A 25,721-nucleotide genomic window follows, 5' to 3' on the forward strand; every position below is an offset into this window, starting at 1 on the left:
AAGGAATGTATTTTTTATTAAAACAAGAAGTTTTGAGAAATAAAATTGCCATCACTTTAACAGTAATTGAACTTATAAATTCACTCACATGCACTTAAAACTGGAAAATTAACATGTTTTTGCAAAAAGACAATAATGACATCTGCTGTCTCTGTTTAACATTTCCTTTTGCTTTTGACATGATGAGTCCCAAATCAAAAACCTGGCTAAAGCAAAGCATATGGGAAATCAAGGAAAGACAAATAACTTTGACTTTGAAATATTACATCATGGTTTAAAAAAATCCAGCACGATTCAAAATTACAATAAAAGCCATAACTGGGCGGCAGTGGCTCAGGCGGTTGAGCAGGTCGTCCAATGCGGTTCAATTCCCACTCCCCCCAGCCAAATGTCGTTGTGTCTTTGGGCAAAACACTTCACCCTCCTTGCCTCCAGTGTGGCTCCACTGGTGTGTGAATGTGTATGAATGATCCCGGTGATGGTCAGAGGGGCCGCAGGCGGGAAACTGGCAGCCACGCCTCTGTCAGTCTGCCCCAGGGCAGCTGTGGCTACAACTGTAGCTTACCATCACCAAGTATGAATGAGGAGTGAATGAATAATGGACACAATGTAAGCACTTTGAGTGTCTGGAAAAGCACAGATAAATCCAACCCATTATTATTATAAATCGTTGTCACAGTATATTAACAACTAACTAATATTGGACAATATTTTTTATTACTTTGAAATTAAACAGTAAAAAATGCTTAATTTTTACACAGTCTGCCAAAAAAAATGGAATTTTGCATAAATAAAAGTGATTTGAACCGTATAAAAAAGGGAAATCTTTCTTGATGTTAGATTTTGATCCTAAAATTCAGTATCAGTAAGACTGTCTGCAACATAAAGAACGATCAATAACAAGGGTTGTATCTTTATACCAGTAATCATGCACCTTTGTACTCATATAACTAGTAATTTAAATAAACTCACACTCATAACTGAGAGTTTCTGTGACCATTTCTGTTAGTAGGCAGTGACCAGGTAATTCTCTTTTTGAGTCACAATCAAAAGTTTAAAGAAAGTAGTATTTTGAATTGTACTTGTGGCTTTTTGGCATTTGGAAGCTTGTCAGAGTCCCCCATCAACCTGCTTGCTTTTAAATATTTATAAATCTCTGACCATCTGAGCAGGTGCTGATGTTACCAGTGAAATCAGACAAAAAAATTAAAGTCACTTGCTGGTTGAAGTATAGGGCAGGCACTAGGACCTGCAGCTCCATGCAGCTGAAGAGTTCCTGCAACATCTGAAAAGCTTCTCACTAACAGAACAATGTTCAAACAAGTGCAAGACTCAGAGAGGACTCTTTGGAAGAAATGCTTCTTCTCCCATCAGGTATCTTCTGGACATAAAGTGGAATATATATCTGGAAGGCTGCAGGAAGTATTACTAACGTGGGAGAGGACAACGCTTTTTCAGCGGTAGGACCATTTACCTAACTGTGTGGATTTACTTTCCTAGTTCATTATTAAAAACATCACTGCCTAGTAATAAAACACATAAAATATACTTGTTGATCACACAAAAATCACTTTTAAGATCAAAAAGGTAAAGTTTGCATGACATTTTTTGATGTTTTTGTTTTATCTCTTCTAAAGTCATCATTTTACTTACCAAAGTCTGTTTAATGTCTTTATTTTAAATGTCTAGAGTGGTATATAAATAAAACCCAGCAGGAATCTGATCATCTGCTTTACCTAACTGTTGAAGCCAAGTCTCATCAGCTTACAATAGCAGGAATCAGACCAGCTTTCATCTCCTTGGGCTATGAAGTGTTCTCAAAGAATTCCTGCACAGTTTGTGTGTTTGCATGGCATGTTGGCTTGTAAACATGGATCTTGCTGCAGGGTAACCATCTCAAGGTTATAAGTACCCACAGCTATAACAAATTGCATTCTTCACATAAAAGGCAGTTACTAGATTGAGGAAGTCTTGCCACACTCCTGAGCACAGAAGAACTTTTTGAAAGTTTAACAATTCCCTTCTTGTTGGGACACTTTTGGACATACTCTTCAGTTTTCAGCTCCTGTGCAGAATTTTTTTAAAAAGCCGTTGTAGTATGAAAACCACTTAAAACCTGTACATGCTTGTTGAAATTTTCATTCCAAACATGTGTGGTGGTTTTAGTGTATTGACAGAAGGTAATAAAGGAGTCACATGTGAGATGCAACTACGCATGAACATACCTCCTTGCATAGAAAATAATTAGAAAATAAAATGTGAGACTTTGAGGGTTTTTTTAAAAACCAACTCCAACAAAACTTTTTTTAACATGTTCTTGTGGCATTTTTTCATGATGGAGGACATATATTAAGGAAATGTAGCTTAGAATTGCATTTCTGAGTATTTATTTGTTCACATTGTGATGAATCAGAAGCAGACAAAAAATTGGCCATGGCAAAAGGGTGTAGCTGTGTCATAAAAGCTACTATGGCAAACCAAAAGCTACCTGCTCTGCTCCATTCTGATACACTTGCAGACAAATAAATCCATGTACGTCTTTGTTTTCCTCGTCTGAGCTGGTATCTTGGTCAAAACTCTATGGCTGGATAGCTCTGATCTTGCTCGCCATTTTTGTTGCACTGGTAATGTTAGGTTGGGAATGTAAGGGGCTGTAACATAACAGGAGAGAATGTAAACAGAAAGATGATGACAACAGTCCCGCCCACAACTCAGACGCAATTTTCTAATGAACTCCTGCTGGTCTGCAGAAACTGTCCTAGAAAACAACATTGTTTTTTAGATTTTAGCTAAAAACAGCATGATCATAATTAAAAGACCACTTAAAACTCTTTCACAATAGATCAAAAGAGCATCAAAGTGATCTCTAAGTTTTTGCTTTTGTTTTCTTCTCTCAGTCTTGTCAGTCATACTGAGTAATGGTAGACAAGTTCTGGCAAATCTGATCAAACTCCTGGTGAGAAACATAATATTTTTTGCACTATGTCAAGTATGCAAAGCATGAGATATGTTGCATTTTCACACTGGCTGGCGTTTAGGGTTTTTACTTTGAAAACTGAAAACTATGCCTGATTTTAAAGACCCCATGTGATGGAATTTGAAATGTTTTTTGTTGAAATATAACAACATTTTTACTCCTAAAATGGGAATGATGGAAAAATTAAAACAACTTTTGAGATGATCCAACTGCAGAGTACTTGACTTCAAATGATCCCTGATAGACTTCGGACCTGATTGAGATTCATTTTCCATTGACTGGTGTACAGTGGAAAATCTACATCTGTCAGGTTTTTTTAGAGCAACATAGTTCAAGTTGTTCCTATAGGTGAACAATATGTCACACAGAGGAGCAAACAGGATCTGGCAGATTAAAGTAATTTCCTTTTGACAGGTTACAGACGCTGTGTGGTCCAACAAAATGAAATGTCTCTGAAGTGTTCTGAAAAGCGCGAAACAATAAGAGGAAAGATGAATTGTTCCCTAAAGGCCAGAGGAGTTTTTTTCATGGTCAGACAAAATACATTACCGGTATGTCTAATAAGGAAAAACTGAACAAATATTCTCTGAGTAACTGTTAAATTAGGATGCATGTCAAATAATTTTAAGAATGAAAAAAGCTGCAAAGAAAAAAGTAAACATTTGACTTGAACTTTTGATGCTTCTGCAGGCAGTGAATTCACAAAATAGATTCCATGATTTTTTTTCTCATGTCATTTATGTAACCTCTGATTATACAAAGGTTTCAAATAAGTGGAAGGCGTAACTTTCGGCCTCGAAAACTTTGGAAATACAGAATAGGTTCCCTCCTTTGAAACCGATGACTCCCTTCTGTGTCAGATATGAGATGTTGGCATAGAAGCCAGATAAATGTTCCTCCAAGCCTTGTTACTCCTGTCTGACTTCCACAACTCCAAATATTATGTAAGAAAAGAAATGTGCAATAAAGAATTGCACTTTGTTATAATTATCTAAAAGAGATTGGGACTAGTTTTTAAAGAAGGACAAGAGGAATTTGTGTGGTGAACAGTTATAAAGCCAAATTTAAACAAATCTCGGAAAAAGTTTCCTGTAAAGTTTTTTTTAGAGAAGAGTTGAGAAGCATTGCTCATACTTACTGAGAGTATTTACAACATATTTCATTATATCTATATTTTTTTGATTTGCTGCTGTCAGTTGTCACATAAACAAGGCTTGCATCTTGTCCACCAAACAGAGCTTAACTGTAATTATGTGCCTGTATGTTTCCCATACCTGACTCACATCAAAACTGATTATCCACCTTTCAAATATAATTACATCAGTAACTGTGCTTCCATGAAGACATGTCTGATCATTGTTTGATGCCTCAGGCTTAGTTCACTAAAGCATTGGACTCACTTAAAAAGTAAAAATATAGATTTTTTTCAAAGCCAATAATAACTGTAGTGAGGATTTGATCTCCAATAAACTTATGTGAAATCTCTTATTTGTGTTATGTAATTTGTTTATAAAATGAATGGAAAATATATAAATTTTAAAAATGCATAAATTAGTGTCAAAGAGTTCAACAAGCCTGCACCTGTGACTGAGCAGAACTGCCTCTCCTTAGTAAAATTTCCCTGCAGGCTGGAGTGCCTCACAATTTCAGAGAGAAAGTTACAATAAGACCACACAGTATTTGAACCCTGACTTCATTCATTTTTCCAACAACAACTCGACTACAATGACCCATCTATGACTTTTACACACTTTCTACCACATTTGTTCTAGTTTTAAATCATAATATTTTTTTCCCAAATCATCAAGTAAAGACTGAGTAAAGTAGCAACAATTGCACGAAGCAAATTGTTATAAAAATCTTAATGCATTGTTTAAAAAACAGACATTAACTTCAATTGTCATCTGCAACGTGAGAAATTATTTTATTTGGAAGGTTTTCATTATAGGTATGCACGAAGAAATGATTGTCTTAAAAGGTCTGTAAATGTCTGATGAGCTGCAAAGACGTATAGGCTTAAAGCGCACGCTGTGAATAGATTTTTAAACAATGACTTTAAAAACACTAACCACGGGGTGCGAAAAACTGGAAGCACAGGCCAAAACACTTAAACTCTAACTGTGCAACTAAAAGTTGCAAACCTACTATTTTTACTGAAAATGGGCTTTGTTGAAGTGGGCTGCATGGTGATGTGCTGGCTTTCACGTTTGTCTCACAGCATGAATGGCTTTGTTCAGACTGCAGCTGGGTCTCGTCTTTGTGGAGTTTCCATGCATGCATGGGAAAGTTTGTATCGCGCCTTAAACCTATAACTGAATATAAAATGGATGGATGGATGGCTTTAATAAATATGGGAGTGCACTTTATCAGGGACACCCTCTTTTGCCTTCAGAACTGCCTTGATCCTTGGTGCCGTTCAGTGCACGTGCTAACCACTGTGCCACCATGCAGTGCTAACCACTCTAGGACCTTCTCGCTTTTTAAGTCCCGGACTTTTCTGTGTGGAGTTTGCATGTTGCTTGTTCTCCCTGTGCATCTGTGGGTTTTCTCTGTGCACTCCAGCTTCCTCCCACAATCAAAACATGCTTTATAGGTTAATAGGTAATTTTAAAGTGCCCCTAGGTGTGCGCGTGGGAGTGTTTGTGTGCCCTGCGACAGACTGACAACCTGTCCATGGTGGACCCTGCGTTTGCTCAACAGTAGACATAGTGGGTTAAGAAATGATGAACTGCATGAGATAGCACATTTTCCCATCAGAAGATGGTATACTGTGGTTATAAAGGGATGGACATGGTCAGCAACAATATTCAGGTAGGCTGTAGCATTGTGACGATGCTCAATTGGTACTAAGGTGTGTCCAAAGAAAATGTGTGTCCAAAGTGTGTCAAGAAAATACCCTCACACCTACCACCATCAAGCCTGAACCATTGATACAAGGCAGGATGGATCCAGGCTTGCATGTTGTTGACACCATGCTCTGACCTTACCATGCGAATGTCGCAGCAGAAATGAAGATTCATCAGACAAGACAAAGTATTTCCAATCTTCTGTTATCCAATCTTGATGAGCCTGTGAATTGTAGCCTCAGGTAGATCGGTAGTTTCTAAAATACTCAGACCAGCGTGTCTCGCACTAACAACCATGCCACATTCAAAGTCACTGCAATCACCTTTCTTCCCCAGTCTGATGCTTGGTTTGAACTGCAGCAGATTGTCTTGAGCATGTCTACACGCTCTCAATGCATTAAGTTGCTGCCATGTGATTGGCTGATTAGAAATGTACTTTAACGAGCAGTTGGACAGGAGTGCCTGATAAAGTGAGTGTAATGTAATCACTTATCTAACAATGTCAAAAATCTGTTGACCAGAAATAAATGCATTATAATAAATTTAGTAAAGTGCTTCTAATGACATACAATTGAAAAGCTTTCTTGTGTGGATCAAAATAAACATGAATTTTAAAAATGCTTAAGTTTTAAATTTACCCTTAAACTTGTTTTGCTTTGTTTTATCAAATTTATTTTACTGTATTTATGGAAAATAGTCCTACAATTAAAGACTAGAATTTCATCTTTAAAAGGTTTGTTTGACAGTAATTTTCAAGTTTGTGACACTGAAAAGATGTTCAGGCTTTGAAAGCACAAAGTGGACAGAAGTATTAAGTAGTTTTGTCTTTACCACCAATAGTAAAAATGCACAGTATTGTTGTCATACTTTTGCATTACTAAACAGATCATAAATGGAACAAGCTTGTCTGTTGCCAGCACGCTTTTCTCTCAAACCCATGCATTTTCTTGCAAATAAGTTAAACAACAACAATAAAAATAATGATAATAATAATTTCTAACAAAGCTGTTTAGGCATAGCCCACTGTGCATGGTCATTAAAGAATCTTTTCTATTAGCGCTTTTTAATAAAAGGTCCTTCTTTAAATTTGTGTGGATGATGTTTATACAGATAAATGACAGCTGCTATTTTAAAACAGCAGCAGATGCAGAAGAAGTCAGGACTGCTCAGGTTAAGGCTGCAGCAACTGAGCAAACATATCAGTCTCTAAAAGATTGACATCCACCAGCAAATCTGTGTCACTGTGACACTGGACTGTGTTGCTTTTCTGAGATGTTTTATGATATTCTGTGATATTTCCATAATTTTTTATGATAACTCTTTTCTCTGTCGTAGTCTTCCAAAACTGTTTGTTTTCCTGCTTGACTTATGATTCCAATCTTACGATTTTTACAGTTTGATAACTCTGGGTTTTCTTTATGTTTGTCGTTTCTGGACTCCTTATCTGGCTGCACCTTTAAGAGTTTAGTCAAATTAACTATTCCAAACATGCTAACTTCCCTTTTCATAACAACTCTTCATGCACGGGAAAAAGCGCTTTTAAAAGGTAATGTTGGGTGTAAGTCTGGTGCATAATGCTAAGTGCTGCATTTTCCAGAGAAGATCTTGATTCAAACAAAAGACATGTCTGGCACTCAGTGTGTCTGACATTTTTGAAAGGATCTGTTCTTTATTATGACAGTAATAAACTCAAGAATAACATCGGCCAAGTGTCAAGGAAGACGTGGAGGTCTGGCCAAACAATTTTTAAAGTGAGCAGTGAAGTGAAAACAACCATTCTGTCCAAAAACTGAAAGCCATATCAGATCTGGACTTTACTCTCAAAGTCCATCATGAGGTTTTATGAAATCCTGACAAACAACAAATATAATCTTCAAGCAGAGTTGATCTTGGTGTCCAACTTCTGCTAAAGTCTGAACACAAATTTTGTTGAATGTGTGCCACTAAATGAAGAGATCAGCACCTATTACCGTCTCAGTTGTTGTGTTTAGAGACAGCTGTGTTTTCTCAGTGCAGACCACACAAAAGCCTCATTAGGTGATCATGTTTCCTTTACTAAAAAATCTTTAGGTTCAAGAAAAATACCGTTGCAAATAACGCCAGAGTCTTGACTCGCTGGTAATGCCCCACAATTAAACCAGTCTTGTTGCACTCTTGCACAAATGCCTCTGTGTTGCAATCAGAGTTGTCATCAGGAGGATTGCACAGAATCGAATTCACGAAGACAACTACGTCACATGGAAATAAACTATTATGCAAATGTTGTCCAAACGCTGAACCCAGATTGTCTGCTCTTAGCATCTAATGCTGGTTTTCTATCACTAAAAGTTTTGGATTATCAGATTCTGATGATGTCTTTGGCTTGATTTATTCTGGATCCGATGAGAACTCAGAGTCTTTTTAGCAGAGAAGATTGCACACATCTGTCCTAAATCAAAACTAACTGCCAGTGCAGGCAGTGCAGTATTTGAAATGGTTTCCCGCATAGTTGTCTGATAAAAGTAAAACTCAAAATTGACTCTGCTTGATGCTTTAGGAGAGCAGTTAAGAAAATGCAAACATTATGGGTTTTACTTGCTTCCCTTTATCTTTATTCTACTTTTTTCCAGACAAGAAAAAATAGCAGCTATAAACTCATGTACAAACCAAACAGGTTACAGTGATGAAAAACACATTTTTTAGCTGTGCATTGTTCCATAATTTGATTTTGTTCATTTGTGAATCTTCATTGTTAAAGCAAAGCCAGAAGTTTTACTGTATTTTAGCTCGCACAAGATAAAATACAGTAAAATGAGTTGCAAAGCAACACAGTTTAAACATTTGTCTTGATATTGCTTCATGGCCATTCTAGACCTTATAATAGGCTTTTTTCTTTTAACTTTCATCCTGTAGTCTGCTCGTTTGTCTGTTTCCATGACAATATTAGATTCCACTCAGAGTGCAGTCTGGTGCTGCATCTTGTGACATACAGTTCACCTTTGCATGAATAGGTTTATTGTTTTTTTGTATGGTACAATGACCACTGATGAATAATAAACTTTGAGTCCTATCGATTTTTTTTTAAAATAGGATTTCACACAACAATATCAATCCATCCATCCATTCTCTATTACCCACCCAGCTAATATCATGCGTAGGGGGTGTTTGCTCTGGACAGTTAGCTAGTCCATCACAGAGTCAAAGATGATATATTTCTATTTTTTTCTTTTCTTTTTTGAGATTTAAACTTTAAACTTAAAATGATGTGCTGTCACGCACCTTTTTAAAAATAAATGGACTGACTTCTCACCATCTATCATGCTCTGCACTTTGTCTTAAAGCTTGGAAGTGTTATTTTCTTTGTCAAAAGAAAATCCAATTAAAAAAGGAAGTTGGAGGCTTGACACAAAATATCTTTCCTGAAACCATATCTCCAAAGGGGGCAACAACACGGTAAAATTACTGTCACTATTACAGGCCAATCAAGGACTTCTTGCAGAAGTTTAAAAAATTGTTAATGGGATTTTTGAAACTTTACCTTTATAATTTTAGCAGCAAAAAAAATGACACAAATTGTTTTATTTCCATTATTCTACATCTTTGCATATGATTTTTAACTTACAGCAGAATAACCTCTTAGGCATAAAGGAAGAAATAACAATGTGATGAACAGGTATCATAGTAACAACATTGCCATTGGTTGCCTGTCTATTTATATCCAATGAAAACACAACAACAGAACCATACTTCTAATTAAGGGATTCCTTTCCATCAGAACGATGCAATAACAGTAACATGTTTCAACATGAAGAGATCAATTTGCTGTAACCCTTGTGCTATCCTAGGCACTTTAACATTGGGAGTTGGGTCATCTAGACCCACTAGACAGTGCTCTGAACCTTTTTTCTTCAATGATTTGTGATCTTCACTGGTGTCCATGGATTACATGAAATCTTTCCACCTTTATCCACCTTTGTCATGGTAGGGAGAACACGTCGATGTAAGGGTGGGGTCATCTAAGATAGCACAAGGGTTAAATAAGGCCAATGTGGAGTGTGTTTGAAAATGTCACATCATAATATACAGCTTTTGTCAAAATTGGCTAATATGAAAAATATATATATTTTTTTTTGTTGGTTCGTTCGTTTATTCAGCAAAACTATGATTTAATATAAAATACATTATAAGACAACTCACTTCTTATAACATAATTAAAACTGTCAAAAACATATGTCTGTCTTTTATGCAGCTCTAACTAGGACTGCATATAAGCCTAATCTATTATTAGTTGATACATTAAATGCATTTGATAAATCTGAAAGCCATTTTTTACATTACGTATACATAGGACATCAATTATTATTATTTCATTTAATAACCTAATAAAAGAACCATAACAGCAAGTTTCTAGAACAGTTTAACAGTGAGAGGGCTACTCTTTTTCTGAGGATTCACTTATTTACTGTGTTAGATTCTGCAACCCAAAACATGCTTGACATCTCAGTGTTTGTGTAAAGTTTTTTTGTTTTTTTTTGTAAAAAAGATTATGAATACTTGCTATAACTCTTACATTAAACACTAATTCCTGATGTAACCTCATAATTGTGTTGTCAAACTGCTATAGCACACTATGATTTATGAAAAGCAAAAGAAAAAAACAAAACAAAGAAAAAAAGGGCTCCATCTAATTGGTTAACAATGTGAAGGGGTCCACCCGACTGGTCAAATGCATAAAGGGATTAATTTGATTTGTAAATTACTTCAAGCTGCCATACGATTGTTTTAGCACGTTTAAGGGACTCAGACTGAAATTTACTCCTAAAAGGACTACCGTAGTTAGGTTGGTTGGTCAAAGGCATCTTTTTTACACTTTTTAGAAGAGGATTTGAAAAATGTCCCACCTGGAGGAGGCCTCAGAGCTGACTCTGGGGATATTTAAAGACACTCCAAAAAAATTGTGTTTTTAGTGTTTTTGACATGTTCATGTAGAATTTCTCTCATGATGGAGGGCATAGAATTAAGATTAAAAAAACTTTTAAATTCAAATTGTTGTGAATCAGGAGCAGATAAAAAAAGGTAAATTGAAAAGTTTGTAGTTCTGTATAGGAGGTCCAATTTCTTGGGCAACAAGCCCCCCCCTCCTCCGCTCCATTTTGATGCATCCACTTGCAAATAAATAGACCCATGTGCATCTTTTCTCATTTCTTCATCTGAGCTGGCATCTGACTCAAAACATTACGGCTGGATGGCTCCAATGTTGCTCGCCATTTTCGTTGCACCGTTACATCGTTGTAAGCTAGTGGGAGAGAATTTGAACAAAGCTATAATAATATAATAACACCAACGGTCCCGCCCACAATTTAGAGGTGTAATTCTGATGAACTACTGCAGCTCTGCAGAAACTAGGTCCATTTTTATTTTGGCTAAAAACTGCATAATCATGAGTTGATAGTGCCATGGAAGACTGTTTATAATTTTTTGCAAAGATGGCAAAGAAATTATTGCACACTGACATTTCCTTGAAGTGAGACATTGTGTACCAAATAGTCAAAATAAAAAATTTAAAAAAAGTTGGTCTTGAAAGATTATCAGAAAAATTCAGTCTGATCAATAACATTGTTTATTAAAAACAGACACCCCACATCATATGTAAGATTTTGATCAAAGTAGTAAAGGAAGACTTTTGTTTAACTGTCAAAGTCAGATATCTTATCTGGAATTTTATGATTTTCTCTTTTCTTATTTCAGGGAAATAATATGTCAATTATGAAGGCGTCTTAACTTTGTGTTTCTGCAGCTTTAAGTATAATGGTCTTTACTTTCAGTTTTTTTAGTCCCAGACCTTACCGTACTGTAATTTGTCTAGATTTTTAAATCTGTGTGGAAATAGAATATACTCAAAAATACTTATGAGAATATTTTGTCTCATGAAAAAACTAATACGGCAAACAGCTTTAAATGGTGTCATTCTCTAAAAAATGAACAATTTAAAGGATTAAACTTCTCAGAAAGACAAGTTCAGCGTGTGAGCGTTTTGGCACAAGCAATATAATCGGCAGGATGTCATTCAAATCCCACTGCTGGCTTGTAGATAAAGTCACCCGCACCTCCCATTCTCTTGGAATAAAAGTCAGTTCTGGTGGATCAGATTACCAAAATGACTCTGACTTTCACCCTATGAATGAAGTTTCAGCCATTTTATTCCCAAAGGTAGCAGATTGTCTGGAGACTGGATTGTATACAAACCCAGCCTGCATGTCAGTCAGATAGGGTTCATTACACTGGCTCCATCAGAGGTAATGATTTGTAGGTCAGTGGTTCAGGATGGCCACTCAATTTTTGACAAAAAAAAGAAAGGAAAAAAAGGATATCAGGCATGATCATTTTAAAACATAAAACTTTCATTAACAGGTAAGCAATGAACATTATTCATAAAAAAGTCAGTTAATGCGAGTCATAGAGTTGTAATTTTTTTCTTAGTTAGACTTTTTCTTAGTTAGTTAGTCCCAATACAATCATTCTTTAAACGATTTTAAAGCGTTTCCAGTGATCTTTTAATTATAATTACGCTGTTTTTAGCCAGAAATCAGAAACCAGTGTTGTTTTCTAGGATATAGTTTCTGATTAGCAGTGGTGGTTAAATAAAAATTCACCTTGGGACAGTTGGTGCAGATTAAACCTGCCACTCCTTCCCATCAACCCTTTGTTTACACTCTCTCCCGCTATCTTACAGCCCCTCACACCCCTAACCTGATATTATCGGTGCAACAAAAATGCCGAGCACTATTGGAGCTATCCAGCCGTAGACTTTTGGAGAAAGCTCAGATGAGGAAAACGAAGACGTTCATGGATCTACGTGTACCAGTGGATGCATCCGAATGGAGCAAAACAAGGAGCTTGTCGCCTGCCTATTGTAGCTTCTACATGACAAATAAAAGCTTTTTCAGACAGCATTTGTATCATCTGCTCCTGATTATCACTGATTTGAATAAAGAAAAATTCAGAAATGCTATTTTAAACTTAATTTTCTTTATATATGTCCTCCATCATGAGAAAAATGCCACAAGAACATGCTAAAAACACACAAAAAAGCTGTTTTTATCTGAGTCGGTCTTTAAAAAAGTTGTATTACCTTAACTGGAATAGCTCTTTAGAACATAGTCAACATTTTAAAGACTGAGTCTGATAAATTTGGAACAGAGTTACATTTAAAGAAAAAAGTTTGTGCATTTGACAAATTAAATTGATGAAAATCAATTTAATGGTTTAAGATTACTGTGCTTTCAAATGCCCAGGAATCTAAAGAGAAACTGCAAATGGCTATTATAATTGCCCATGAATATGAGCTCTGCATCAAAAGGATATAATGAGTTCATTATTCTCATTATACTGCATGCAAATAAGATGCCAACATCCAAAGTAGCAGTTAATGCTTCAGTGCCTAAATGCATGTCCAAGAACAGCTTTATACGTCTAATTGGATGCAGCCACATGAGTTCATTTACACTTTTGAACTTTAATTTAATCCATTGTTTCTCCCTGAGGTAAAATGACCTCCATGAATCTGAATGCTAAAATGTCACCACTGAACTAATTGGCATTAAACATATGTGGACACATCTGTGAGATTGGCTCTTTACTATTCTTTTTAGATTTTTATATATAATGCCTACATTTGAACCTCTTTTTTCCTCCTGATAATTAGGGTTTATCTACAAATAATTTATACATCAGTTGTTTTATGTGCAATTGAAAGGTGAGTGCCGAAATATTTTAAACAGAGAAATCTCACTTCATCCTGTCCAGATCATTGCCAGTGATGAGTTTTAGAGGTTTTCTTGTTACAAAGTAATTTGCTTTCATTCAGCTGAAAATCAAAAAGCACTGCGGGTTAAAAGGTGGTTCTATTGTTTGTAATATTGTTTATAATGTTTACCTACTTTGAAAGGAAGCAGCATCACTCTTAAATTCCAGTTCTAGTACTTCAGGTGTAGAACGTTTTTTTGGATGGAGGACATTTAGAATTGCATTTCTGAATATTTCTTTATATAAGTTGTTACGAATCAGGAGCATACGAAAAAATGCAGTTTGAAAAAGACGACTTTTTAAAACTTTTAAATAGTTGACTAGATCCATCTCTGTTTTTCTTGTCCACGTCAGCATCTAGCTCAAAGCTGTACGGCTGAATAGCTCTAATTTTGCTCACCATTTTTGGTACACTGGTAATTTTAGGCTGGGGTTGTGAGGGACTATGGGCTAGCGGGAGTGTGTAAACAGAGAGCTCTCAGCACCAGGAAGGAGAATGGTGGGCTGGGTTGCTCCATGCCAATGGCCCCCGCGCCCACAACTCTGAGGCAAATTCCCTAATGAGGTATTGCAGCTCTGGCTATGTCTTCGAAAACCACACAGATTTTTTTATTTTGGCTAAACACAGCAAAATCATAGTTAAAAGGCCAATGGAAAGGCTTTTAAAACATATCAAAGGTGATCGGAGTGTATCTTTAAGCGTGATACAGTCGACAGGGTTCCATCTTAATTAACACAAATAATGACTATTTAAAGCAAACATTAACTAAGTAAAACCCAATTAAAGGGTACTTCTTAAAGAGCCAGCACTGCGGTTTTGAGGTCATCCAATTAAACTGTAAAATCCAGAGCCGTCTTTCCCTGAACACCTTCTGTGCTGTTCTGTACAGGAGTACACCACAGTCATTTAGATTTACAGCCCATAAACCTTTGTTTAAATGGAGCCTGCATTCTTTCGTTTTGCAAGCGCTCCATATCTTACACACTGTTACTTTCTCAGGATAGCTTTAAAGCAATCACTCACAAGCATACACAGGAATTAATGGGGAAATGTGATAGAGTTTTAAATCAGCCTGATTTTGAGGGCACTGTTTCATCCTTCAAATATTCTCTCGCTTATTGAATGTCAGCTTAACAGTGGACGCTAAAGAGGGTAAAATCTGATACAGTGTTTTGTTTGGGGTAAGCTGAGCACCGTGACAAAATGCTGTAAAATATGTTTGAAGTCCACTATCTGGTGAGGAAATTATTAAAAATCCTGACAATAGTGGACAGTATTAAATTAATGATGCAAATGACAACACATCTGGTAACTGTTTGGTGTACTCTGTGAGTGTCCATCACATGATGCTGTTTGAATTGCTCTGTAAATTAATTTAAAGTGAATTACTTTGCATTTTATAGCAGCTTGTTCAGTATGTGACAATGTGGTGAGCAGGAAAGGCATATAAACTCTCTCTTCCTGTATTGCTCTAGCAGTGCATGTGTTTACAGAGAGTTTATGAGCCAACTGAGACAGGTTCTTTGCTCGTCTCTCATCAGGACTGAAAGGTGGAAGCAGAGGAGGGCAGAGGTGTACTACATGGGGGCCCGCAGCCAGCACTGATGGCAGGAGGCACTCAGAGCACACTGAGCTCTAATTACATCCTATAGGAGCCTCAGAGGTGATACGGTTCACGTGGAAACACTGAAAAGGTATGAAAATTGCCAACCATGTTCTTGTGGTATTGTGTAGAAATATACAGTTTGTTTGTATATTGGTAAAACGGTGTGCCAAGTAGTGTCCTTTATAAATGGATGGAACAACTCTTGTAAAATTTACAACAGTCAATGGGTTGATTTTTATGCCATTCAGTGTCCTTAAATGTTTACTATGTTTCACCAATTAAAGCACCATTGCAAATACATTTACCTTAAAGTTCCACTTTGATCATCTTTTGATCTACAGTATCACCTTAGTCACTGATAATATTTTCGTCTTTAGACTCCCAGATGGATTTGACTTGAAGCAGTCTGAAATCAGTCAAACGCCAAATTTCAAGAGCACAAGCAAACATACCCACAGCAGCTTTGGTCCTTTTGGAGCTGAGGTTCACAGTACAGTGATCAACACTGTGGTCGGCATCTATGCTGGAGCGTCTGTGTTCCCTGCCTAAACTACCATCCAGGATTTGAACGCCCTGTTCACCTGCATGCTGCACGAGTGCCCCCTGTATAGGGTTCTTTCCCTGTATCACAGGGGCCAAGGATTAACTTCCTCAATAACCTGAACCTGCCTTAGTTGTCTGCGGGGCCAGCTGTGACCAACAGAACCTTTGGTTTTCCTTTATCCCTTTTAGGCAGATAGTTTTAATTGAACTTGTGAGGACTTGTGAGATGACAATGCTTTGTAGTAGTATTGTTCTCAGAGATTTACCATAAATTAGGCAGATCAAGCGGACTTTAGCAACAGCGAACATTGTAAGAAAAAAAAAAATACTCATGTTCCCATCAAAAATGAACATTTTACATGATGATCTCATTCTGGTTGATGATCACCTGTGAAAACTCACTGTTCCTCTGAGAATGTGTTTAAAATTCATAGTAGAAAATGTAGCTGGCATTCAGCTAAACCACTCACTTATATCGAAAGTTGTTTTTAAAGACCCAATCGTGTTTTTGGTGTTTTTAATGTTCTTGGGGCGTTTTTCTGATGGTGGAGAAAGATTAAGATTAAGAAAATTAAGCTTAAAATTAATTTATGAGTATTTCCTTATTCAAATCATTGTGATTCAGGAACAGTTTAAAAAATTTCAATGGAAAAAGCTTGTAGTTGAGATCTAGAAGCTAGCGCGACATGCCATGTAGAAAATATGATTGGTGGGACACAAGCTCCCTGTTCCACTCCATTTTGAACAAAGAAACCAACACTGTCCTCGTTTTCTTGTCTGAGCTGGCATCTGGGTCAAAACTGTACAGCTGAACAGCTCCATTACTGTTCACCATTTCGTTGCACGGGTAATGCTAGGTTGGGGTTGTGAGGGGTTATAAGCTAGCAGGAGAGAGGGTGGTCAACAGATGGATGACGGGAAATGGGGGCGGGGTTGATGATTCCGCCCATAATTACATCCTAGAAAACGACGTAGTTGTTTTTTTTAATTATTTTGGCTAAAAATGGCATAATGATAATTAAAAGACCACTGGGATTTTAATGTATATCTGTTCAGGATGAGCCAGAAGTCTAGAAATTCTGTGAGACTCTACAAATCAAGACTCCATGTCAAGAAACATTCAAAACCCCCTCAACTTTCCACATTCTTTTCCCTAGTAAAGATTGTCAAGCCACAGTACAAATGAAAGCCAGCTGGACCTCCTCAAACACATCATCTTGCTCTGCTGAAGTGGTGAGGAGCTCCGTTAGCATCCACAATGTTTCCCAGAGCCCACTTTCCCTTCATCTGGGGGTCGAGGAAATGCCACGCAGCAAAAGGTCTGAGGGCTGGAACCTAAGTTGCCATGAGGCCAAGTTTACTGCCTCTTTGTGGAATACTCAACCAGTGAAATAACCCCTCCAGCTGTGTCTATGACTGTTCACATCACTCTGTTACATGATGTGAAGTTACAGAATCCTCTTTCAGAGGAGAGGTGGTGACCACATGCATGAAAAAACACAAACAAGATGCATTGTAGTAACTGGATATGCTTAACAGGATAAGAGACATTGACTGAACTGGGTAGAAAATATGTCAAACAGCAGGAAACAGCACCATGAGAAGACACAAACTATAAAGGGAAAAGAAACTGGGGAGGGAAACTGAAAAAAAGGGTTACCATATTTTCAGCACTATAGGGCACACCAGATTATAAATTGTATATTTTTCAATTTAAGTCATTTATGAGGTGTACAAAACTATAAATCGCATTAAGCGAGACAAATGAGTCAGAGATAAGTTTGTCAGTCACTCTTTTTAACTGCATTCACAGTAACTCTAGAATTTGTTTATAACACTGTTTATAACACATTAGCGTATTCACAAAACCTGTAGCTCCCACAATAACACCAGACTGACATTTTAACAGAGCACCATGTACTTCTCAAAATCGTTTAGATATTAGTAAACACATCCAGAATTAACCCACAAATAGGGCACCCTGGATTATATGGTGCACTGTTGTTTCTTGAAAAAGAAAATCAAAGCTTTTAAGTGCCCCTTATAGCGTAAAAAAACAGAAAGAAACAGCAAACAAACGCAGAAAGGACAAAAAAATGCTAAATGTAGCTGTTTTGCAACCTTAATATTTGAAGTAGGAAAGTTCACAACCCTAAAAATCCACAAAAGAATGTATTGCCTCTGTATGATTTTATTTTATTTTTATTTTTTTGTCTCATAGACTTTAAAAGAACCCTCTTACTTTTATCTGATTGGGCTTCCGTGAAAACCCATTTAGACTCAAAGTTCACCTTGAGTTTTTCGTTGTTGTTGTTGTTGTTGTTGTTTTTGAGCTGCTCTTTGCAATGACTAGCTTTACACAATAATGAAGCATTCAGTTTTACACTTAGTGCCCTATGTGGCCTTACTGGACCTGGACCTGGGATCTGCTGTTTACAAATCCAGTGTGGTTCCATCTGTCCCATAGATTTTAACAACAAGAAAGCTAAAAATAAATGTGACTAACAAGTTTTTGGTTGTTTTTATTTGAGTCTTTGCCATAAATTGTTAAATGTTCCCCTAATGCAAAAAATAAAATAAAAAACAATAAAAAATATAAATGGGGAAGCTATTTTCTTCTTTAAAGCATCTTTTTTATTTAGGGAATTAAATACCTTTACTCTTTTCCTCAGATTAGATCATACTTTAATCATTCTGGATGTAAATGACCAAAACAAAATTATATTACAGAACAGTTTTCTGGGATCGTATTTTTTATAAAGATGCTTGCATAAAGATGCTTTTTTAATTTTTTTTTTTTTTTATCTAAGCTCTTTATTAGAAAAAAAAACAGGAAGAGGCCTGACATGACAGAGGAACTTAGTAAAACAGACCCCACAAGCATTTACAACTTCATATTTTATACAAATAAACTGTATTCAATTGAACAATGACTTTAATTCCACTAGGTTATTCTGATTTTTGTATTTCCAATAGTGTTGATTTGTTGCAGCGACAGTATAAATTCACAAATGTTCCTGATATACTTGAAGCAAACAAAGCTTATAATAAACCTTGCTAACAGGTCCTGCTGCCACAGCCATCACAGGTGTTAACACAACAGATCTTCCTGTTGTGCTGCGTCAACTAAAGCACACAGATGTCATTTCATGCTAACCATAAATGACAGTTGCTCCATCATTTGTGAGGATCTCTGCCTCACTGTCAATAAGGTATGTGTTTTGGGAGTGCAGCAAGTATCTCTGACACCCAGCATTTTATATGTGTACCACAGCCCAAAAAAATAAACACTAGAAAGTGTTTCTCATTGCTTCCCTCACCCCAGACTTGAAGTTTATCCAATTTATTCAGACTTGACTGTAAAGGGTTTTTTTTTTACAGTCCTGATTCTTCTTGGGCCATATCGCTCACCAAAATCTCTTTTAAGAAATAAGATTGTGGAAGTTGTGGTTGTTTTTTTATTTCTAAAACCTTTTTGCTAAGTGAAGAATTGTCCGTAGTTCATGCCAGGAAAACATAGAAAAACAGACAAAACATGAATGTGTTCAATTCACAGACAGGTCCTTTTTGATAATAAAAGGAAATGAAGATGTTTGCTATTGGTTGGGATTTTTCTTTTCTATTTTGTGGTGAGAGCAGGGATACTGTATGTTTTAGAGACAGCATCACCAAAGAAACTACAGGAGGCAAAGTGATGATATACAGCAGACATGGCCTGTATTTTAAATCAGTCTATTATCTGATATCACAGCTGATGTTCCAAATCTAGAATACGCTAGCTCCAAGTTGAATCTAGAATAAAGTTCAAAAGCCTCCTGCTAACATATAAGGCCGGAAATGGTACGACCCTATCCTACATTACAGATCTCATAGTGCCTTACCAACCAAACAGAACACTTCACTCACAAAATGCAGGACTGCTTGTGGTTCCCAGAATTTCTAAAAGTACATTTGGAGGTAGAACTTTTAGCCACCAAGCCCCTGTTTTATATGGAATAAGCTCCCAGTTCATGTAAGAGAGGCCGACACAGTTTCTACATTCAAACTTAGGCTTAAAACATTCCTCTTTGGAATGGGTTATTGCCAGGCAAGCTAGTAATCAGAGAATATTTAACTTATTGCTCCCCTACCATCTGCTACACCATTCAAACATGTAGTTGGAAAGTTAGATAAACTAATTCTTCTTTAACAGTCCTGGCACATCCCCTGTGGAGAGGATGCCTTCTTCATGCAGACATCCCTAAGGGTGTTTTTTTTTATTTTTATGTCTTGTCCTACTGTTACAAGGTTAATAGTGCCAGAGGTGTTCTCATACAGCTTTAAATACTTAATGACTGCCCTCAAAATGAACTTTCAAGTTTAAAAAATTAAATAAAAAGCCTTGATAGATAAATAACTCAAGAATTAGCTTTTTCCGGATCACCTCTATCACAATCCGCAATCAAAACTCAACTGATCTGATTTATTTGGTTTATTAAAATATAATCATTTTAACAAACCATGCATCATTTCATGACTTTGAATCAATTTTAACTAGGTGCACACACAGAAGACGGAAAACCCAATGGTCAAAATACAAAACCTGCACATTTTTACATTTTGAGCTTTTACACTAAATGGTGAGAACAAAGATAACTCCACTTTTTAGGTGAATCTTGTAGGAAAATCCTGCTGTTTTTATGGAAAGGTAAATGGCATATACTTAAATAGTGCTTTTCTACCTACAAGGCCCAAAGTGCTTTACAGTCACCAACCCAGTCACCCAGTCACACACCCATTCACACACTGATGGCAGCCCTGCTGCTGAACACTGGCGCCAACCTTCCACCAGAGGCAAGGTGGGGTTTGGTGTCTTGCCCAAGGACACTTTGACACATGGGCGGGGCAAGGCGGGAATCGAACCTGCAATCTTCTGATCAGAGGGCGACCACCCTACCACTGCACCACGGCTGCCACATATGACATAAAGGTCACAAGACAAAATCCTCCAATCATTATTGAATGGAATATTTGAAACACATTTGTCTTGTCTCCTGAAAAAAAGGGATATTTTTCAGATTGGCGGTTTTGTATTTTTTGCCATAAAGTCGTTCTAATGCTTCTTAATTTAATCACACACATTGGTGAGGTTAGATATGTCTGCCTTATAATCCATAAAATTAAACTGTTAAATAATTGTTTAACAGTTTTGAATAAAAACCCCAGAGCAACTGAGTGATGCATGTCCCAATTTCTTGAAGCAGCGCTACATGACGTTTAAGAGTATTATTAGCAGCCTAATGAAAGTAAGTACAGTTTCCTTCACTGGAGGTAATTATAACAATCATTTTGCAGTTGTAGTTAAATAAGTTATTAAATGTTAAACCACCACCTGTTTATGTATCTAAATCTGTTCATCAATTATGTTACGCTCAACATTTCTCCAGCAGCTCTTTGTTTTGTTTCCTTCCTGCCTAATAAGGATTTTGACCTTTAATTGCGTCAGACAGGAGTTTTTTTTATGGTAACTTTTTTCAAAAAATACTTAATCAAAACCATTAAGTCTGTGTTGTGGAGTATGTGGTTTGCTACTCTGAGTGCTTATGCTTACATCCATCCTAATTCATTAATCTCATAAATCTAAGTGATGTTATTAATATTTGTTAATAATAATAATAATAATAATATTGGAAGTAGTATTTTAATTTTTATGACTTTTGTAATACCCACAGACCCCTCTTTGAGTAGCAATAAGATTGTGTACATACTTGTCACAAATTATTTCAAGTCAAAGCCATAGGCTGTTTGAAAGTTGCGGTGAAGTAAAATGTGTTTACCTTGCTTGCTCCATCTGTGTTATGTTTTTGTGCTGCCTCAGTGTTGTCTCTGCCGGGCATTCCTTTATATGAAAGATGAAGCCAGTTCTTCATATTTTTTGCATTACTTTTAAATAAAAGCAAAACCTAAACAAAGTTCGGCTCAGCAAGGCTTGTTTTTGAAAACTGAAGGGACTATAATTTGAGGAACAATGTTTTATTTTGTAGACCAACACAAGTGGGACGTAAAATGTAAGATTTGATATGTCTTCACCCCACAAACCCATGTCCCCTTCATCAGCAGTAACACAATGTTTGTTCTTGTTGAAAATCTCAGGTTGTGCGCCGATGAGGTCGTCCATGCTGGTCCTGTTGCTCTTCCTGAGTGTTCAGGCTGTGGCGGCCATCACCCGGGGGTCATCCAGAGCCACAGCGGTAAACCAAAGCCCCAACTCCATCCCCATTGTGGACCCAAAGCTCTTCACCAAGCGCAGATACCACTCACCCAGAGTGCTCTTCAGCGCTCATCCCCCTGATGCAGAACCATCTGAGCCACAAAGAGCCAACAGGAGGAACCGCAGGCAAGCAGAGGAGCCGCGGCAGGAGCACCGGGGAGAATACTCAGTGTGTGACAGTGTTAGTGTCTGGGTGGGCAACAAGACTAAAGCCACGGACATCTTAGGCAATGAAGTCACTGTTCTCCCAGACGTGAACATCAACAATGTCAAAAAGAAGCAGTACTTCTTTGAGACGACGTGTAACACCCCTCTTTCGGGAAGGTCGAGCTGTTTAGGAATCGATGCGAGACACTGGAATTCCTACTGCACCAACTCGCACACTTTTGTCCGGGCGCTCACTTCATTCAAGAACCTGGTGGCGTGGAGGCTCATACGCATCAATGTGGCGTGTGTGTGTGTGCTCAGCCGGAAGTCCTGGCGGCCCTGAAGACTTTTCCTGCACAGACATATGCATATATTGTAAATACACAGACACGTTAACATGCAAACAGTTGTGTCTGCATAAATTATCACCAAAGACCTCACTCTCTGCACAAAATAAATTATTGCTATATGTTTAAGTATATTGACTGTATGTGTAGATGCATCAGGCTTGGGTCAAAGAGTATCTGGAGCTGCTGTGAGGAGATTTGGTTTTTCATCTGTTGCAAGTATTACCGTAATCTTCTGTAGGTGTATAGGCATCTTTTTTTCTATGGTTTACAACAGAGTTTAAGATTTCTCTTCTTATTGCTTAGCTTATGTTTATGTCCAAAAATGCTCTCAGATGTCAATGTCAACGATTATGGAGTTTTTTATATGGTATGCTTAGGAGAAACTTTAACATTTTTGCATGTTTTGAACTAAATGGATCCAAAAGTTACGCATTTTATTTGCTTACAAGAGGACATTAGAACCTCCAAAAAGAAGGATATCTTGTTTTCTAAAGTGTTTTTTTTGTAAGTTTTTGTGCTAACACTTACACACTTAGTCTGACCTGTTTGGAAACTGGTGGGGTTATCAAGATGGCTGCAGTTTACAACAATAGCCACTATGTTAGTGAAAAAGATTTTGAGGCATTAAGCTTTTTTAAACATGGAATCCATTTTTTTTTTACTTTCTTGTCCAGTTACATTTTTTTTAGAAGAAAAGCATTCGTATGTTTTGCCATAATGCTACATACACACCGGGCATGTGTTGCATATTCAAGAATAAATGCGAGCTTTTGAACACTGTTTTTATCATATGGTGTTCACACTAGACTGTTTCTACCCAATACTAGTACATGTATTAGTACTACACAGAAGAGCCCTGGTATGAAATGCCGAAGTGGCGCAAATCTCGCGAAACTTGTTCCTGGCTTTTGCCTTCACAGCTCTATTCTGATGCATGAAAGACTTGGTGGTTTTGTTTTCAATTGGCATTGAATGGATCCGTGTTTTGTATGTAGAGCCTGAAAACTGACTGCCAGTCCAACTCCAACTATATATTTTTCTGTTGTGAAATTGTTTTCAGTGGTCTTTTAATAATGATTACGCAGTTTTTAGGGAAAAATCAAAACCCTGTGTCATTTTTTAATACATTTTCTGCAGAGCAGAGGGAGCTCATTAGAGATTTGCCTTTGCCTGTTTTGTAACAAGATACCAGCTCAGATGGGGAAGATAAAGGCGTTAATGAATCTATTTGTCAGCAAGTGGATGCATCAGATTTGTAGCGGAGAAGGGACACTTTGTCCCGCCCATGTCAGTTGCTGTGTCACAAACATAGACTGTAAAAACTGTATTTTTACAGTCTATGGTCACAAACACCAGCTTTTTTAAACCATGGGTTTTCAGCTGCTCTCGGTTCAACACAGTTTGAATAAATAAATACTCAGATCGCAGTCTTAATCTGAAATTATTTTATATACGTCCTCCAGCATGAGAAATGTGCTACATGTTAAAAACACCCAAAAAACAAGTTTCATTGGAGTGGGTCTTTAAAAACTTGCTTAGTGACACGAGTTTTGAACGTGGAAGCCCGAAACACGCAGACATGTACTTTAAAATAGACTTTTCATTGAAAGTGGCCGCTTGAATGCGCGTCACCGAGGCGTAGGCAGGTGTAAACGTAGCTTCAGTCTTCACAAAGCAGTTTATTCCATGTCTACAGACAGTTGCGACAGTTGCCACAGTTACAGTATTGTTTTAGGCAACTCATTGAAACTGTATTCATTTGTTGTTATTGTTTTTAATTTCAAAAACCAACAAAATGCTGCATGCTAACTTTCCCTGAACTCTATGGAGACGTTTACGCTGCCTTTCCAGCAAATTTTGGTTTTAAGCTTTTCAGATATTTTCTGGACTCAGAAAAGCGTTGGGACTCGCAAACACAGCTGCGTCGTAAACTCCAGCTTCCGTAAATGGAACAATTTAGTTTACAAGGGCATGTGACTTGATTCCAAACAGCACAAACTAAACCTATGCGGTTACCAGCAGGAGGAGGTAAAGCTTGTGACAGAGCCGCAGCCTCCAGAATTTATAGGGCAACACAGTAAGCCACTTGTAATATTTTTCTTCCTCACATAAAACTGTCCTGCAGAACACCACACTTGCTGGGGAAAACGAATGTAATCCAGAAACAATGTGCAAATACAATTTGACCCAGGCCTGATATAAGCAAACCCTGTGTACAAATGATTTTGTTAATGTTATTTATTAAAATAATACAAAATGCACTGAGCGTTAATGAAGGTTTTCATTATTCAGAACTGAAACATTCATTCTTACAAATTTCCTTGTGTTAAAAACTAATTAGAAAAACTCTTTAATAAAGTCATTATTTTATTAATCTTTAGTATTTCATCTTAAAAACACAAACTTTCTGAAATATCAGCTTTTACTCCCTAATACAAGCCGTCTTCTGTGCTTTAGCAGCAACTTGCAATTCTTACCGCAAAAAAATGTCCAGGGGGCTAGATCTTTTATTTATCTATGTATGTATTTACGGTTTTAAATTCAATTTTAAAGATGTACAGAGTCAGAATAGGCTATAATAAAACAAAGGTTGCTCCTTGGCTCTTGACAGCAGTGTTTAATCCGTTGTTATAGAGGACTGAAGTTGAGGTTTTTTATATATACATACATACATTTAACCCTTGTGCTATCCAATGACCCCACCCTTACATTGACGTGTTATCCCTTCCATGACAAAGGTGGATAAATGGACAGTGAAGATCACAAATCGTTGAAGAAAAAAGGTTCAGCGCACTGTCTTGTGGGGTTTACATGACCCCACTCTCAATGTTAAGGTGCCTAGGAAAGCACAAGGGATGTAAATAAAGCTGTAGTGGTCTTATTGAGCTGATGCAGCAAATCAAGCTCGACACTGACCTCTATTGGACAAATGCTGGCATAACTGCCAGTGCAACATATTGCACGTGTAACCCCTTGTGCTATCCTAGGCACTTTAACATTGGGAGTTGGGTCATGTAGACCCACTAAACAGTGCTCTGAACCTTTTTTCTTATATGATTTGTGAACCTCACTGGTGTCCATGGATTACATGAAAACTTTCACCTTTATCCACCTTTGTCATGGTAGGGAGAACACATCAATGTAAGGGTGGGGTCATCTAACATAGTACAAGGGTTAAATAATGTTTTAAAAATGGCGTCACTCCATTATAATAGC

The 25,721-nt window shown here is 37.2% G+C and overlaps 1 protein-coding gene across 1 annotated transcript; it reads left to right on the plus strand.

The window, feature by feature from the left end:
- The first annotated feature begins 1,319 nt into the window (after nt 1–1,319).
- On the plus strand, nt 1,320–24,766 carry LOC101164147 (nerve growth factor-like). Its single transcript, XM_004068938.4, has 3 exons — nt 1,320–1,460; nt 15,151–15,303; nt 21,891–24,766. The coding sequence occupies exon 3, from the start codon at nt 21,902–21,904 to the stop codon at nt 22,496–22,498; it is 597 nt and encodes a 198-aa protein (XP_004068986.1). The 5' UTR covers nt 1,320–1,460; nt 15,151–15,303; nt 21,891–21,901; the 3' UTR covers nt 22,499–24,766.
- Nucleotides 24,767–25,721: the final 955 nt, after the last annotated feature.

The sequence above is a fragment of the Oryzias latipes genome, chromosome 5, assembly GCF_002234675.1.
Source record: "Oryzias latipes chromosome 5, ASM223467v1".
Lineage (NCBI taxonomy): Eukaryota > Metazoa > Chordata > Actinopteri > Beloniformes > Adrianichthyidae > Oryzias > Oryzias latipes.

What these genes read in the sequence shown, in the direction of transcription:
- LOC101164147 (XM_004068938.4), top strand. Translation starts at nt 21,902, where the DNA reads ATGAGGTCGTCCATGCTGGTCCTGTTGCTCTTCCTGAGTGTTCAGGCT.